Source organism: Zingiber officinale, chromosome 2A (assembly GCF_018446385.1).
Source record: "Zingiber officinale cultivar Zhangliang chromosome 2A, Zo_v1.1, whole genome shotgun sequence".
In the NCBI taxonomy this organism is placed as follows: Eukaryota; Viridiplantae; Streptophyta; class Magnoliopsida; order Zingiberales; family Zingiberaceae; genus Zingiber; species Zingiber officinale.
This window is the reverse complement of record NC_055988.1, coordinates 174,172,977-174,188,732: the sequence shown is the minus strand read 5'-3', so window position 1 is coordinate 174,188,732 and position 15,756 is coordinate 174,172,977. Positions and strand designations below refer to the sequence as shown.

General features: G+C 35.0%; 2 protein-coding genes and 1 pseudogene across 2 annotated transcripts; 1 reads left to right on the top strand and 2 right to left on the bottom strand.

The window, feature by feature from the left end:
• LOC122043382 (tyrosine-protein phosphatase RLPH2-like) lies at positions 1–2,793 on the bottom strand. Its single transcript, XM_042603965.1, has 4 exons — positions 2,216–2,793; positions 2,018–2,085; positions 1,738–1,917; positions 1–334 (listed from the first exon to the last, which is right to left on the bottom strand). Exons 1-4 carry the CDS (start codon positions 2,745–2,747, stop codon positions 116–118), a joined length of 999 nt encoding a protein of 332 aa, XP_042459899.1. The 5' UTR covers positions 2,748–2,793; the 3' UTR covers positions 1–115.
• Positions 2,794–11,366: 8,573 nt separating this feature from the next.
• LOC122043381 (40S ribosomal protein S19-like) lies at positions 11,367–14,779 on the bottom strand. Its single transcript, XM_042603963.1, has 4 exons — positions 14,584–14,779; positions 13,377–13,467; positions 13,082–13,265; positions 11,367–11,615 (listed from the first exon to the last, which is right to left on the bottom strand). Exons 1-4 carry the CDS (start codon positions 14,671–14,673, stop codon positions 11,555–11,557), a joined length of 426 nt encoding a protein of 141 aa, XP_042459897.1. The 5' UTR covers positions 14,674–14,779; the 3' UTR covers positions 11,367–11,554.
• LOC122044527 lies at positions 12,220–12,359 on the top strand (annotated as a pseudogene).
• Positions 14,780–15,756: the final 977 nt, after the last annotated feature.

The window sequence follows — 15,756 nt, the reverse complement described above, 5'->3', positions numbered from 1 at the left end:
TAATTCTGAAAGGTTTAGAATATTTAAATATATAGGGAGAACGAGGGAGATTACAAAACCATATATGTGAGTTTTTCTTATCAAAATTGTAGTTATTCGATAGAACTTGACAGTTCTACATATCAGCGAAATTTGAACTCGCGCCCAAACTTGTATGCTTCACTTTGGAGACAAGGTTATCGGTGTCGCGGACGATCGTCTTTGAAGGGAATATTATAGCAGCCACAGGAAACTGCTCCAGCCCTCCACATTCGTCAACGATGAATCGAGTGCCTTCGATGTGGATTTTTGCGTGATGGCCACTCACCACTAGAATTGACTTCTCAGATATCTCCTGAAAAACCATTTTATCAGTACAGAAGCTGTGACACAAGAATTGACTAAAGCTGGAAACAAGAACTAGTGATATAGATATCAACCTGGATAGAGCTTGATGCAAGATTTAGATGCAAAGGCTTCTAAAGCTAATGAATTATCTAAAGATTCTCAACCACGGAATTCTAAATTCACGTGTATCTCATAGTAAAAGTTAATGAAACCGCTATTGATTAAGGACCATTTTGATGATTATCAGGAATTACATCGTGATTACCGTTATAAAGTTGTGTTTGACCTAACTATTTGTGGTATCTCCATTGAACTAATGCTCCTTCGTAAATATTAAAGTCGTAAGCTTGTAAGCTTGTTTCATATCTGGAATTACTAGTTGTGTTTGACCTAACTAGTTGATGATTAACGGGAATTACAAACTTTGCATATCAAAGTCTTAAGCTTGTTTCATAAGAACTATAGAAAATAAACTTAGATTTTACTTGTAGTAATGTGTGCTTTAGGGGAGTGGTGTACCACTGTTGGGAGGTGCAAGGGAAAAATACTACCAACCCGAGGAGAATTCATGTTGACACAAGTAGGTGTTTTGGCATCAATCCTGTACTTCCACAAGGTGAATCTTTATCTTAGAGCAAACTGGTTGATGGAACATCTATTATGTGACAATGCTCCAAATTTCATGTTTCATAAAAAGGTGATAAACCATCTCTCAAAAGGTGTTGTGTCGCATTTGAACACAACTGATGTGAGATAATGATGATGACATAATAGAATCCTCTTCCTACAGCCATGGATGTAAACAAGCCTTTGAGCATGTTAAACCTGTGACTCTTGTTCAATCTAGTTTCTTCTTATTTTTGTGGTCCTCTCTTCTTCTTGTTCTATGAGTTGCTTGCTATCATGTAATGCAGGTGGTGGTGCTGGTGTTTCTAACAACCAATTGCAGAAAAAATATTGCATCCTTAGCAACTGATATCTCAGTGGTATGACAATCTAAAAATCAAATACAAGAATGACTTTTCAATTGTTTCCTGCCATGACATCAACTCTTTACCATAAGGATTCTTAGATCTTCCAATTAGTTGTTCAGCTTGACTGGGGAATGGAATTTGTATTAGGCACATTGTCAAGGTTCCTAGTCTCTCAAGTTTTTTCTACCTTTTTCCTCTGGAGTTGAAATTCACTCAACTTGAAACTAATAGAGATTAATCGTTATTTAGTTCTTATGCTCACAACGAATTACTTGATTGAAATGTGAAGAATGAACTGTCTGAATTTGATGTAGTAAACATGTTTGCAATTCTTTTGGTAGATTGAGAGATCAAAGGTATTGCCCATGTAGGCAAATTAGTTCATCAAACCAAGCAAGAATGGAAGTAAATAATAAAACAACTTAAGCTAGCAAACCTCTGGTATTTCCCACACATCATGCCTCCCACTAAGTTGTAACACCTTTGGTATCCTTGTGTCCCTTGCTCTCAAAAGTTTTAGCTGCTCCTCCACAGGTTTTGTTTTCAGTAATCCAGCATGAACTGCTATCAATTTGCAGGAAATCCTCCCTTCGGGACTGTCCATTGGAACATCATCCTAAACAACAACGAAGAAGACCAGAACTAATCCTTTTATTCCCGACGAGAACGAGTTAAATCTAGTGACAAATTATTCACTTGAATCACAGTTATAATACCTCCTCGTGAACCCACACCAATTCTGAAAGGAACTTTTTGTGAGCGTCAGGGACTGCCTTAATCAAGTCTGCGAAACAAGTTCAAATGAGACTGAAAGAATCATATGTAACGATGGAGAAAAAAAGTAGATTCAAAGAGCAGATTTTGTCATATCAGTTTGCAGTTTTGAATTCAGAACCCAAAATTGAGCAACTAACCTGCCGATCCGTGAGCTACTCCATAGGATTCAAAGGTCGGCCCAGCGTCGTAGATGGAGCCCTTGAACGCCAAGCCTTTCTTAGGGTTAAACCGGCCACCCATGTCGCCGCCCCACCGCCTGCCTTGCACGTGCATCGCCTCGTATCCCTCCCCCTTGAACCACCGCTCCCGCTCCTCGCTCTGCGCGAACTCCTCCCAGGTGGCGGAAAAGGGGGAGCCATCGGGAGGGGGCGGGAGGGCGTCGACGAAGGCGGCGAAGGCGAAGTCGTGGTTGCCGCAGAGGAAGACGTGGCGCTGAAGGGGGTAGCGGGAGGGGAGCGATAGGAGGAAGTCGATGACCTCGCGGGTGTGGGGGCCGCGGTCGCAGTAGTCGCCGAGGAAGATGACGAGGGAAGTGGAGAAGGAGTCCGGGGAGACCAGGGCCTCGAGGTTGGACCACACGGCGCGCAGCTTGGAGATGTAGCCGTGGATGTCCCCGATGCAGATCACCGTCCGGTCACCGGCGGCATCGGATGCGGCATTATCGGCCATCTTTGTGGTGGGAATTAGGTATGCTCTTTGTCTTTGTGTCGGGAATCAGTCTTTATTGGATTTAATCCAAATTTTTAAGATTTTATTAAATCTATTTTCAATTTAAAACATAAGATTACGTTTGTTAATGTAATGTATGTAATCTTTGATTAGAAAGGTGATTACATTCTTTTGTTTGGTGTCCATTATTTTTTATAAGAAATGTAATTCATATTATTAAAAAATGACAAAAATATCCTGTGACCTCTATCGGCGGTCGCCACACCTCTGCCAGAGTTTGCGGTAGCCATCGGCAACCAACGGCAGGCGATCGTCGACCGACGACCGTCGACCGGCTACCGGTGGCGGACGGCGGTCGACAACAGACTAGGGGTATATTCAGCATTTAAACTTTGGTGAAACAATGACCTCATAATGTAATCGGATTACATAGCATTTGCTTTGTAATCCAGATTACAAATCTTCACTACCGTTTGTAATCCAGATTACATTACATTACAACTTTTAAATCAAACCAAACAAAATAATCGATTTTGTAATGTAATTTGGATTACATTACAAGGTAGATTACATGCTACCAAACGCAGCCTAAATGGGTAAATTTACATGCAGTAGCTAATCATAAATTTATCTTTATACATAATCTTCATCCATAAAAATTTTTATTTCAACTCCTTAATCAAATATATTTACTTAATTACGCATGATACTTTTCGGTATAAAAAATCTAAAAATTAATATAAATTTTCTTTAAATGATACTATTTGATGAAAAATATACTAGATTTTTTTTAAAATGATAAATGGTGCTGAATTTAGGAGGAATTATATTAAACAAGAAAAAAAAATCGTGTTTAATTTAATAGAAAATATACTCAATTCTAGTTTAATGTGCTGAATTTGATAGGAATTATACTCATTTTTAGACTATTTGTACCGAAAAAATATGAGGGTTAATTTTGATAAAAAATATACTCGATTCTAGTATAAAGTATTGGATTCTAATGTAAAATGTTGAATTTAACTCCTTGCATACTCGTTTTTAGACTTTTTATACCTAAAGAACTGAGGGGTAATTTAAGTAACAATATTTGCATGAGGAAATTGAAATAAGTAATACTTTACATGCAGGGAGTGGAAACAAAAGTTTTTATGATTGGAGACTGCATGCAAAGTAGTGATTGTGATTAGGGATTTTTCTCTACTTTACCCACATTAGATTAAAATTTTTATTTTGTACAAAATTTTTATAATTTATTCTAAAAATCAGTTATCAATTTCAAATATATCTCTTGATCTTTCATAAATATATAATAAGAAAAAGAAATAAGATAAGATAATTATCGTATTTCCATCATTTATTCTTACATTTTTTAAAAAAAAAAGTAAAATATTAATCCATTACAATTCTCTTAAATTAATTTTTTCCCATTTCCATTAAATAATTCAAATAAAATGCAAAAATACAAGAGAGAGAATTCTAATATATTTTAATAACATTTGGATAATAGGCAATTTATTAAAGTTACGATTAATGGGAGTGATAGAATTAGGATTGAGTTATTAAGATTTAGGATAGGATTAGAGAGAATTAATAATCATTCTCCATACTCATAATCAGGTATTGTGAATCTTACTCTTAATTAATCTTAAATTTACCCCTAATCAATCATATCAAATGACATATTAATACTTTTTTAAAAACATAATTCTAATCCTATCACACCTAAAAAAAGAACCTAAAGGACGCACATACATATCTAAATTAGTACTTTGACATTTACCAAAGGATATATTCAATTATATAATCTTCCCATTCTACCTTTTCTACCAAAACTAAGGGTGCCTTCAATACGCGCGTTTTTCATTTTCATTTTCTGAAAAAAACATATTTTCTGAAAAATAGTGTTTGGTTTATATTTTTCGTGTCTGTTTTCTAAAAAATAGATAGCATTTTCTAAAAAACAAAAAGTCATTTTCTATTTTCTAGAAAACATGCATTTTTTCAGAAAATAAAAATGAAAAACGCACATACCAAACGCACCCTAACTTATTTTCTTTCTCTTTTCTTTTTCTCTCCTCTTTCCTCTTTCTTCTCATACATGCAAACTAGTTTTTCTTTCCCTTTCATCTCCTCTTCTCTTTTTTTTTCTCTTTTAGTTACGTGAATAACATGAATCTCATATGTAAATCATATCAAACCCTCGGCATCTAGGATTTAATTGATTTATTCGATAATATTTTAATACTTCAAGAGAAGTCAAAATAAACAATGGAGGGTATTGTTGAAATCTTTACAACCTCAAAAATTCACAGGACCTGAAATAGTTATAATCCGAGATCTTTAAATCAATCAATGAATTTTGACCAAAATTTACTAATTGACCTATACAAATCCGATTGGATCAATTTCATATCCTATGGATTTTTGATGTTACAAGAAGTCGAAGAGTGTCTTCCATTTTTATTTTGACTTTTTCGAATGTGTTAAAATGTCATATGAAATAATCGACAAAAAAATTCACATTGGGTCTGATATAATTCATATCAGGACCAAGCATTATATATATGGGTCTGATATGAATCATATCAAGTTCAACGTGGGATTTTTTATTGATTCTTCCATATCATATTTAAATTTAACAGCATGATATAATTATATTTCAGGCCTATGTTGGCTTGATATGAATTATATTATGCCCAATGTGAGTTTTTTTTTTGTCGATTATTCCTATCATATTTTAATACTTATGGAGAAAATGAAATTAATAATAAATGACATCGTTAGATTCCTTACAATCTCAGAAATACATAAGACTTGAAGAGCACGGATCCTCTGATCCATAAATTGCGGATCAGAAGATGGTCCACTTTTTTAGACCCTTGATTTGGATGAACTCTACCTCCTTAAAGATGAGGTTCATCCAAATCAAGGGTCCTCATGCAGTGGACCATCCTCTGGTCCATAATTTACGGATCAGAGGATCCCTATTTAGACTTAAAATAAGTCTAATTGGACATGCCTAGGTCAATTAGTCCATTTTGGTTAAAATCAATTGATTAAACAAGAGATTTTAGATTATAAAAATTTCAGATCCTGTATATTATATTTCTAAGGTGGCAAGAGTCTAATATTGTTCTCTATTATTTATTTAGATTATTCTGAAAATATTAAAATGTAATACGAAATAATTGATAAAAAATTTTATAATAGACCTGATAGGATTCCATATAAACCTAAACTAAAGAAAACTGGTCTTTCAAGAAGAGACGATTTCACGGTGCAGGCTGAAAGAGAACTCGAAGCAACTACATTATCATTTATGTGAAAGAGTTGTCAAACTGTTTTACATATAATTTTTTGAAATTATACCGAGAATTCACTTAATTTGGCTAGAGAGATCCTCTATATCAAATTCTTACTGTTCACTATGCGTTGCATTGCAAATTGGCATTACCAATCAAATCAGTGAAACATAAGTAATCAACTAATGTGACATCACCCAATTTAGTTGCGGTACAAAAGGAAATTACATCGAATTAACATAAAGTTATTTTAACGGTACAAAGAAATAGCATTCGTAACTTTAATTTTATATGTAATTCTCACACTAAAAAATTATATTTCCACTCCCTACATATAAAATTTTATTTATTTCAACTTCCTCATGTAAATATCATTATCCAATTAATCCTTAAATTTTTTTAATACAAAAAATCCAAAAATAAATATAATTTCTCTTAAATTCAACACTTTAAATTAGAATCGAGTATATTTTTTATCCAAATTATCTCTTATATTTTTTTTAGGTACAAAAAGTCTAAAAATAAATATAATTTCGGTTAAATTCAGCACTTTAAATTAGAATAAAGTATATTTTCTATCAAATTGAGCACAACTTTTTAATTACCCCTCAGATTTTTTTATATACAAAAAATCTAAAAATAAATATAATTCCTCTTAAATTCAGCACTTTAAATTATAATCGAGTATATTTTTTATCAAAATTGTCCCTAATATTTTTTAGATATAAAAAGTCTAAAAATGAATATAATTCATGTTAAATTCAATACTTTAAATTAAAATCGAGTATATTTTCTATGAAATTGAGCACAATTTTTTCCCTACTTAATATAATTTCTCCTAAATTAAACATCATTTAAAGAAAATCTAATACATTTGTCATCCAATTGAGCACCATTTAAAGAAAATCTAAAATATTTTCTATCTAATTGAGGTGGAAAAAGAATCATGCTCAATTTAATATGCTAAATTTAAGAAAAATTATATTCATTTTTAAATTTGTTATATCTAAAATATCAAGGGTAATTAGGTAAATCAATGTCAATTATGTTTGACTAGAGAGTGAAAATAAAGATTTTTATCAATGGGGACTATATGTAAAATCTTATTTCTGATTGGGAACTGCATATAAATTTTTCCTTATTTACGTATCTTTTATTGTGTCATTATTGATGTGTATAAATATTATGATGGTTTATGCATGCTTTTACGCGCATTCGCTTGCTTCATATGTACGTATTCTTTGTATGATCGTCTCTTTTATCGTGTATTCATCATATATATATTTTTTGTAGGGATATCCGCTCTTTATTTGGTTTTGTGTTGACAGGGACAATTTTCGGGGCGAAAACGGCGTTTGTCGATGCACCGGAGCAAACCAGAGAACACGGCCGTGCAAACCTTGCACGGTCGTGTGGCCAAACAGAAGGGAAGATGTGCACGGCCGTGCGACCCTTGCACGGTCGTGCGGCCAAACCAGAGGCGGATCATAACACGGCCGTGCACCCCATGACCGAGGCCAAGCAGCACACGGTCGTGCAACCCTGCACGGTCGTGTCCCTAGGAACCGAGCCCCAGCATCACACGACCGTGCCAATTGGCACAACCGTGCAGCGCATCCAGAGCCCAGTTAGGGCACAACCGTGCCACTGCGTCGTGCCCTAGCTTATAAAAGGGGGTTTTAAACCCTTTTCCGGAGGGGAGGGGGGGGGGGGTCGTCAAGAGGAGATTCATTCTGGTGTCATTCCACGCCGTCCAAGACATCGATCCAACGACCTTCCATCACCTCAACTCCAGAAGCAAAGGATTGGATTCGGAGATCACTCATCTTCATTGGATAAGCATACTTCTTCTTTCTCTCTTCGCTTTTGAAGATTGTATGTTTAGATTCACCATGTCTTCGGGTTCTTCTCTAGCGTCTATGGAGTAGAGTCTTTGTTCTAGGACGAGGAAGTAATTGTGGATTGATTTGATGTAAAACTCATAACATGTTTATATTCATTGAATGATTTCGCTTGCTTTGTTTTGATTTCTCGATCTCTTTGTCGTGTTGATTGATTATGTAGGAATTGCCAACCTCATAGAGGGGATACCTTAGATCGTACACACGAGGGGCCCTAGTGATAGGGGTAACCCGTTCACGGACATCTAGGTACTTTCTTGAAAGGAGAGGTGACTCCTTCGCAAGGAAGTAAGAGACCAAACCTAGCTTCTTAATTCTATCTTTGATAACATCAGTAAGATTCGTGTCCTTGCGATCTACCGAGGCACCCTAGTGACAGGGGTTAACCGTGACAAGATTTTGTAGGGATTGTCTTTGTTTGGTGCTCAAAGATAGTTGCTTTAGCTTCCGGCGAATGCATGCCGAAGGACAATGAATATAGGATAGTATGAGAAACATCAATACCACCACAATGAAACCGAACTCCTAGAACTCTTCATTAACCAGGTTGATTTTCTCTCGTTGCTAGTTCTCATTCCTCACTTCTCGATCTTTTCTCTTAGATTACTTACAACCATCGATAGTGTAGCTAATCCTAAGTGTGCCTTCACTAGTGCTTATAACCAGTCATTGTGAGTTTGACAATCTTTTATATTATTGACGACGAATCCGTGCACTTACGAAATCGTCACAATTATTCACATATCTTTTATTTTAAGTATATGTTGGACCTAATATACTTTCAACGTGGGATTTTTATCGATTTTTTCTATCACATTTTATTACTTCTAGAGAAGTTAAAATAAATAATGGAGGACGTCATTGAATTCTTTACAATCTTAAAAATTCACATGACTTAAAATTTTTGTAATATGAGCTTTCTAAGTCAATCAATAGATTTTGACCAAAACTCACTAATTGACTTAAACATATTTGATTAGACCCATTTGAAGTCCTATGGATTTCTGAGACTGTAAGGAGCCCAACGGTATCATCCATTGTTTATTATGTCTTTTTCGGAGGTGTTAAAATGTGATATAGAAGAATTGGTAAAAAAAAAATCACGGACCATTCATATCAGGTCCAACATGAGCTTGATATATAATCATATCAAGTCCAACATGGACCTGATATATAATCATATTAGGCACAACATGGAGTTTTTTTATCGATTCTTCTATATCGTATTATTATACCTTCGGAGAAATCAGAATAAACAATGGAGGACATCGTTGGACTCCTTGCAACTTTATAAATCCATAGAACCTAAAATTGGTCCAATCAAACATGTCTAGGTCAATCAGTGGATTTTGATCGAAACCCACTGCTTGACCTAGAAACCTCATATTGAAACAATTTCAAGTCATGTAAATTTTTGAGGTTACAGGAAGTCCAACAGTATCCTCTATTGTTTATTTCGGCTTCTCCGAAAGTGTTAAAATGTAATATGAAAGAATTAACAAAACACCTCACGTTGGCCTAATATGATTCATATCAGGCCCAATGTCATTTTTTTTTTTTGCCGATTATTCCATATCACATTTTAACGTTTCTAGAAAAGTTAAAATAAATAATGGAGGACACTATTCAACTTTTTACAACGCCAAGAATCCATAGAACTTGAAATTATATATGTCTAGGTCCGTGAGTTCTAGTTAAAATTTATTAATCGATATAGAGATTTCAGATTGGAACTATTTCAAATCCTATTGTTGTTTGAGGTTGCAAGGAGTCGAACATTATCTTTTATTATTTATTTTGACTTTTTTTGAAGTATTAAAATGATCAAATGAATCAGTTAAATCCTAAACACCAAGGGTTTGAAGAAGGAAAAGTAGAATGAAAAGATGGCATCCTAAATGCTAAGGGCTTGAAGGTGGAAGAGTAGAATGACAAGAGTGAGTTCCGATTATTTTTTTTAGTATAAAAATAAACTAATATGGGTTAAATCGAAAGTGCTAGAAGGAGGTGAATAACGTTTGTGATTTTCACTTTCGTTTCAGAAAACTTTCGAGTAAATGCAGCAGAAAAGTAAACAATACAAATACAAACACCAAGGATTTTTTACTTGATTCGGAGCCTGGGACAACTCCTACTCCAAAGTCCACGTTCGTTGAGCGTTTACTTTAGACAATCACTATAAGTTCGCAAGAGTACAATTTTAAAGTACAACAATTAAGTACAATAAAAAAAATATACCAACAACTTTAAGAATAGGAAATTCGAGGCTTCAGGTTGTCGGTGTTTTGCTACAGCTTTATCGGGTGGTTCTTTGATCAGTGCATGAAAGATGGATCACGTTTTCATTGTTGTTCCTTGCTGCTGCTCGAGACTGCCTTTTATAGCCTGTGGAGGACGCCTCCAACACCATGAAGGGCACCCTCAACCCCGCCAAAAACGCAGCGTCGATAAGCCTTGACTTCTTCACGACTTATCCTTTTGAGGGCGCCTCCAACTTCATGGAGGACGCCCTCCACCTGCGTCCAGGGCACGCTCAAACTCCATGAGGGCGCCCTCTGCTCAGTGTCCAAGACACCCTCAAGCTCCATGAGGGCGCCCTCTGCCCTATTGCACGGAGATTTTCAACCAGTGACCTAAGGCGCCTCCAAGCTCCATGGAGGTCGCCTCAAGACTGTTCGTCCGAAGCTTTTGCTTCTTTTTCACCCCTGTAAGATGGGTTAGTCCAAAATACAAAACACATCCTGCAAGACAGAATTTAGTACAACAAAATAAATTAAACATAAGAATTTGGCAATCATCGGACTGTCCGGTTCTAACTTTAGACTTTCGACCGGAAATCCTAGGTCGAACCGACGCCTACTGTTCCTTCACGGGGAATGCGTCCTCACCAACTTCATTCAGGAGAGTTTACTTGCTGCCAATTGATCCTCCAGACCAACTGGACTTTTGCTCAGCGCCCGAAGCTCTAGGACTTTCCGCTGAACGTCCGCTTCACGACCCACTCAATCTTTCACCTGGTTCGCGACATCAGGACTTTCCACCTAGAGTCCTTGACTCTAGGACTTTTGCCCGAAACTCTCGACCCACCAAGACTTTCCACCTAGGGTTACCACCCCTACGACCTAGGATTACCTCCTCCTAAGGTTTTTCACTTGCCTAACCACAACTAAGACTTTTACCTAAGTACACTTAAAATTTTCCTGCAAGCTCATTCAAACTCATTAGATCACACATAACCTTAACTTTACCATTATCAAAACTTAAGTTCGATCATCAGACGCTTCCCGTACCAACAATATGAATTGGATCATTAGACTTTATTTAATATAATTTTTTAATACTGAAATATCTCTTGAAAATTAAATGAATTAAATATCCATACTGAAGGACTAACCTTTAAGTTTCAAGGAGACTGAAACAAAATCTCTGAAATTTAAGTAATGAATTTATAACAAGAAGAAAGATCGTCCAGACTAAAGAAACAGATCAAAACAACTGGAAAAGAAAAAGAAAAAGAAACAGGATCTGGACTACAGATGAGTACAAGCCTTGATCATTCTGAAGCAAAATAGCGTTCTTAATTGGAACTGAGAAATAGCAGCTAGACACGGCCAGCAACCTGATCAAGATCACGAAGCCCTTGGGAAGTGATTTTTCTTCCACTGCGAAAAAAGGTTTTAGAATAGATATCAATATCATAAGATAGAGCACAGATGTTATCAAAGCTTTGTATTTTTGATATATATATATATATATATATATATATATATATATATATATATATATATATTACTATTTTATTAAGAATCTATCCCTTTATTAGTGTGAACTTCAAAATAAAATTACATTAATGTACTTTTTTTCTTAACTCTGAAAATAATTTCAAGATTTATTAATAATTTCCACATATGTATTAATCAGGGATCTAAAGTTCAAGACTCAACTGCGGTGTATTATTAAGAATTTTTCTCATTAATCAATAAGTGATCTAAAGTTCAAGACTCAACTGCGGTGTATTATTAAGAATTTTTCTCATTAATCAATAAGTGATCTAAAGTTCAAGACTCAGTTACGGAATATTATTGAGAATTTTTCTCATTAATCAATCAGGGATCCAGAGTTCGAGATTCAGCTATGACATATTATTAAAAAAATTTCTCATTAATTAATTAGAAATCTAAAGTTCTCTTTAATCTCACATCTTAAAATTAACAACACGCGAGAAGAAGCTTCTATACATACTTTAGGTTGACGATATTAAAAAGCATACTTTTCTCAATTTTTTGACTAAGATCAAGTATGATATTAAATTAATTTTTTATAAGAGATAGTCCATTACAGTAGCTTGTTACTAGGATTCTCGACCGTCACTCTGCATTACACTACATGGGTCTGATACACTTTTACCCAATTTATGGACTGCTTTTTAGCTAAGATTAAGTGTAATATTTGTTTTTATCATTAATATCTTATATAAAAAAATAAATTAATTTTTTATGAAAGAGAGTTTATTACCCGCATTGGTTCATGTATTATATTACACATGCAACTAGGGTGGAACGATCGCCCCACCTCAATTTTTTGTAAGTACCCTAGATGTGTATAAAATTATAAAAATATTAGAATCTTACCCCACTAAAAAAAAATAAAAGTACAGACAATACTAAAAAATTAAAACTATTTCTATAGCCCAATTCTTCTTCCCTTAGATCTCTCCTTCCTCACGCAGCAAGTGCACATGATCACTAGTATATATAAAATCTAAATGTCTTGAAAATATACAATCTTCGTCTGATTAGGCTACCTAATAAATTCAGAGCACAACTTATATACACTCAAAAAGCCAACCTTCCAAAACATGTCTCATTCGACATTCAAATCCCGATCCTTTTCTTACTCCTCTGAATGATCTACTCGGATGGAAAGTAAGGAGGGGAAGGGAGAGAAATGATAAAAGGCTTACAAAATTACATTTGTTTTCCTCTCCCTCCTTCCCCTTCTAACTTCCAACCGAGCAAAATCAGGTTCGAAATCAAAAAGATGGCTAAAACAATGTGAACTTAATGGCCAAAGCAAGCCGCAAGAGTCTTGATGAGATGAAAGCAATGGAAAGGCAAGAGATGCTTACCCTTTAGGATCAATCTCGATGATATTCATTGTTTGCAACTGGTGCAAAATGTTGCGGGCGACAGCCCCACTGCTCTTGCAGAAATGGGGAGGGCGACTTCCATTCCTCTTGCGGCCTCCATAAATTTTCTGAAAGCCGCCTACTCCAATGCCCTGCCTCAAATAGATCTTCCTCGCCATTGAAGCTGCAACAAAGGATAAATAGACACGTTAAATATATTTAAGAATATGAATTCAGCCAATATGATGGCAAACAGTATGCATGAAGTAGTTCTGTCTGGTGTGATATTTCTTACCAGATCTGATATAAAACCAATCGGGATCATACGGCGCGAGTTCTTTGAACCTTCCAGTCTTTACAATATCTGCCCATTCGGGAAGCTCCAGCTATCAAAAACAGAGTAGAAAAAGAAGAAAATCAGTAAAAAAATAAGAAAGTCTATCAAAGAGCTAAGAACCAATATAACATTAGATTTTAAGTCATCAAAAGTGGAAACTCAGATCAAAAACAACATATTAGTCTAAGAAGTAGAATAAACAGATTTTCTTGTCTTCTTGATTTTTCATTTGGATAGGAAGAGAATAAAGAAAAAAACTGAAGACAAATGAAACAAAGTCCACTCCAGAAGAAGACAAGGAGCATAATTTGCTCCAAATTCTCCATCTTATTGAGACAAAAATCAAGCCAAAGAGTTTTAGTAGAAAGAATCTCTCACATTTCACCTCACTTCTGTTAAATTCCACCAAGTTAACACAACATTAGAGAACCATTAGTATACATAGTCTAAATCTAAAGGCAACAGTTGACTTTAAAAAAAATGAAAAATTTGTCCTAAGTTTCAAGAGAGGATTGCAGTTATTCAATTTTGTCAATTGGTGGTATATACACATAGAAAGTGAAAGCGATTGCACTTGTACCATCATTAGTTCACAGTTAGTCAAATTTAGTAGTTTCACTTCAACCAACTTACCTTCAGATTGTACTAGTTAGATATGTAATTCTAAATTACTCTTTGTTTTAGCAATTGACTGACCAGCAATATATGATGGATTCTTGTTTGTCAATCCTGCAACGTGCCTAAGAATTCTGTTTCTTCTATTTATAATGAGAAAACATAGAGAAAAATCTCCAGGTATCTCCACCGAGAAAACACTACAATCCATTAAACTCAATAGAAAAACAAAAAGGAGCAATTCAACAAATAGCTAGGGAATGGCATTGCGAACAGTTGGCACTTCCGGAACGACATGCTAATAATCGAGTTCCTACACAGATCAACTAAAAAGTAGATCTTTTGGCAAGGAAAAGAAAAAGGGAAAATGAATTATATGCAAGTTAAGTAAGCAGCAATCAGGGATAAAGCACACCACGATCAAATATTATACAAACAAAAAACAAGATTATGACAAGTGTATATTTACACCCTTGAGACTAAGGATAAATCACACAAAAACACGACCTTTGCCAGTAGATTAAGACAAGGAAACAAAAATGTATGCAACCTTCCCGGATCTCTTGAGGTGCGCCGCATAGGCCTTGACGAACTCGTGGGGCGAAACGTCCTTGACGGTCTTCGACACCGGATTCTCCATGATGCCGCTGAAGCGCGAACGTGACAGACAGCAGCGGCGGCACTCGAAAACAAAACTAGGGCGGAGGCCGAAGGGATCAATCAGTACAGCAAGCGAGAATTGAGTCACAATTACTTTAATACCCTCATGTCCATCGTTCGAATGGGTAAAATAGTCATATAAATGTTGCACACGTGGGGCCATCCTAATAAATAGGAAATTATCCATTTTTCCTATTTCAAATATTTATTGCAATATCTTACTGAAAATCTATCTACTAACTGATTTTGATGAAATCTCTTTTCATATAAAAATAATTTTAAAATTTATAAATAACTTTTACAAATATATCAATAATGTATCTAAAGTTGAAAACTATAATATATTATTGATAATTTTTCTCATTAATTAATTGATAATATAGATATGATGAATAATTAAGAATTTTTTTCATTAATCAATCATGGATCTTGAGATCGAGACCTGCGATGTATTATTGAAATTTTTTTTCATTAATCAATTAGTAATCTAGAGTTCTCTTAGTCCCACATCTCAGAATTAACAACACTGCGAACAAAGAAGCTTCTATAAATATCATAGATCGACGAGATTAGAAAACATACTTTTCTTATCTTTTTTACTAAGATCAAATATAATATTAAATTAATTTTTTATAAGTGAGAGTTCGTTACCCGTATGTATTCATTTATTATATTACACACACAATTAGAGGTGAAGCCATGCATAACTTTGGTAGGGCAGTTGCACAGTTGCCCCCACCTTAATTTTATGTAAGTACCTCCAGAGTCTTGCACCACTAAACAAAAAGTAGGGCAATGCTAAAAAATTAAAATTATTTTCTATAGGTCAATTCTTCTTCCCTCATATCTCTTCCTATATTGTCCTACCGGGTATAATAGGCCTAGCTCACGCAACGAGTGTGCACGATCGCTAGTATAATTTAATAATTCAATCATGGTAGCAAAATGTGAAATCTGTTACCCACGACCATCTGTAAGGAGGTAATTAGGAAGCTATGTTTTTTCTCGGCTTTATTGAGATTTGAACTTTTACCCTGTGATAATAACTCTATTATGTACTAAC

What these genes read in the sequence shown, in the direction of transcription:
- LOC122043382 (XM_042603965.1), bottom strand. Translation starts at nt 2,747, where the DNA reads ATGGCCGATAATGCCGCATCCGATGCCGCCGGTGACCGGACGGTGATC. An exon ending in AGTAGCTCACGGATCGGCAG is followed by an intron (nt 2,086 to 2,215) that starts GTTAGTTGCTCA and finishes CTTGTTTCGCAG; the next exon opens with ACTTGATTAAGGCAGTCCCT. An exon ending in ATGTGTGGGAAATACCAGAG is followed by an intron (nt 335 to 1,737) that starts GTTTGCTAGCTT and finishes ATGGTTTTTCAG; the next exon opens with GAGATATCTGAGAAGTCAAT.
- LOC122043381 (XM_042603963.1), bottom strand. Translation starts at nt 14,673, where the DNA reads ATGGAGAATCCGGTGTCGAAGACCGTCAAGGACGTTTCGCCCCACGAG. An exon ending in ACCTCAAGAGATCCGGGAAG is followed by an intron (nt 13,468 to 14,583) that starts GTTGCATACATT and finishes TGTTTTTGATAG; the next exon opens with CTGGAGCTTCCCGAATGGGC. An exon ending in ATCGAGATTGATCCTAAAGG is followed by an intron (nt 11,616 to 13,081) that starts GTAAGCATCTCT and finishes CTTTTTTCGCAG; the next exon opens with TGGAAGAAAAATCACTTCCC.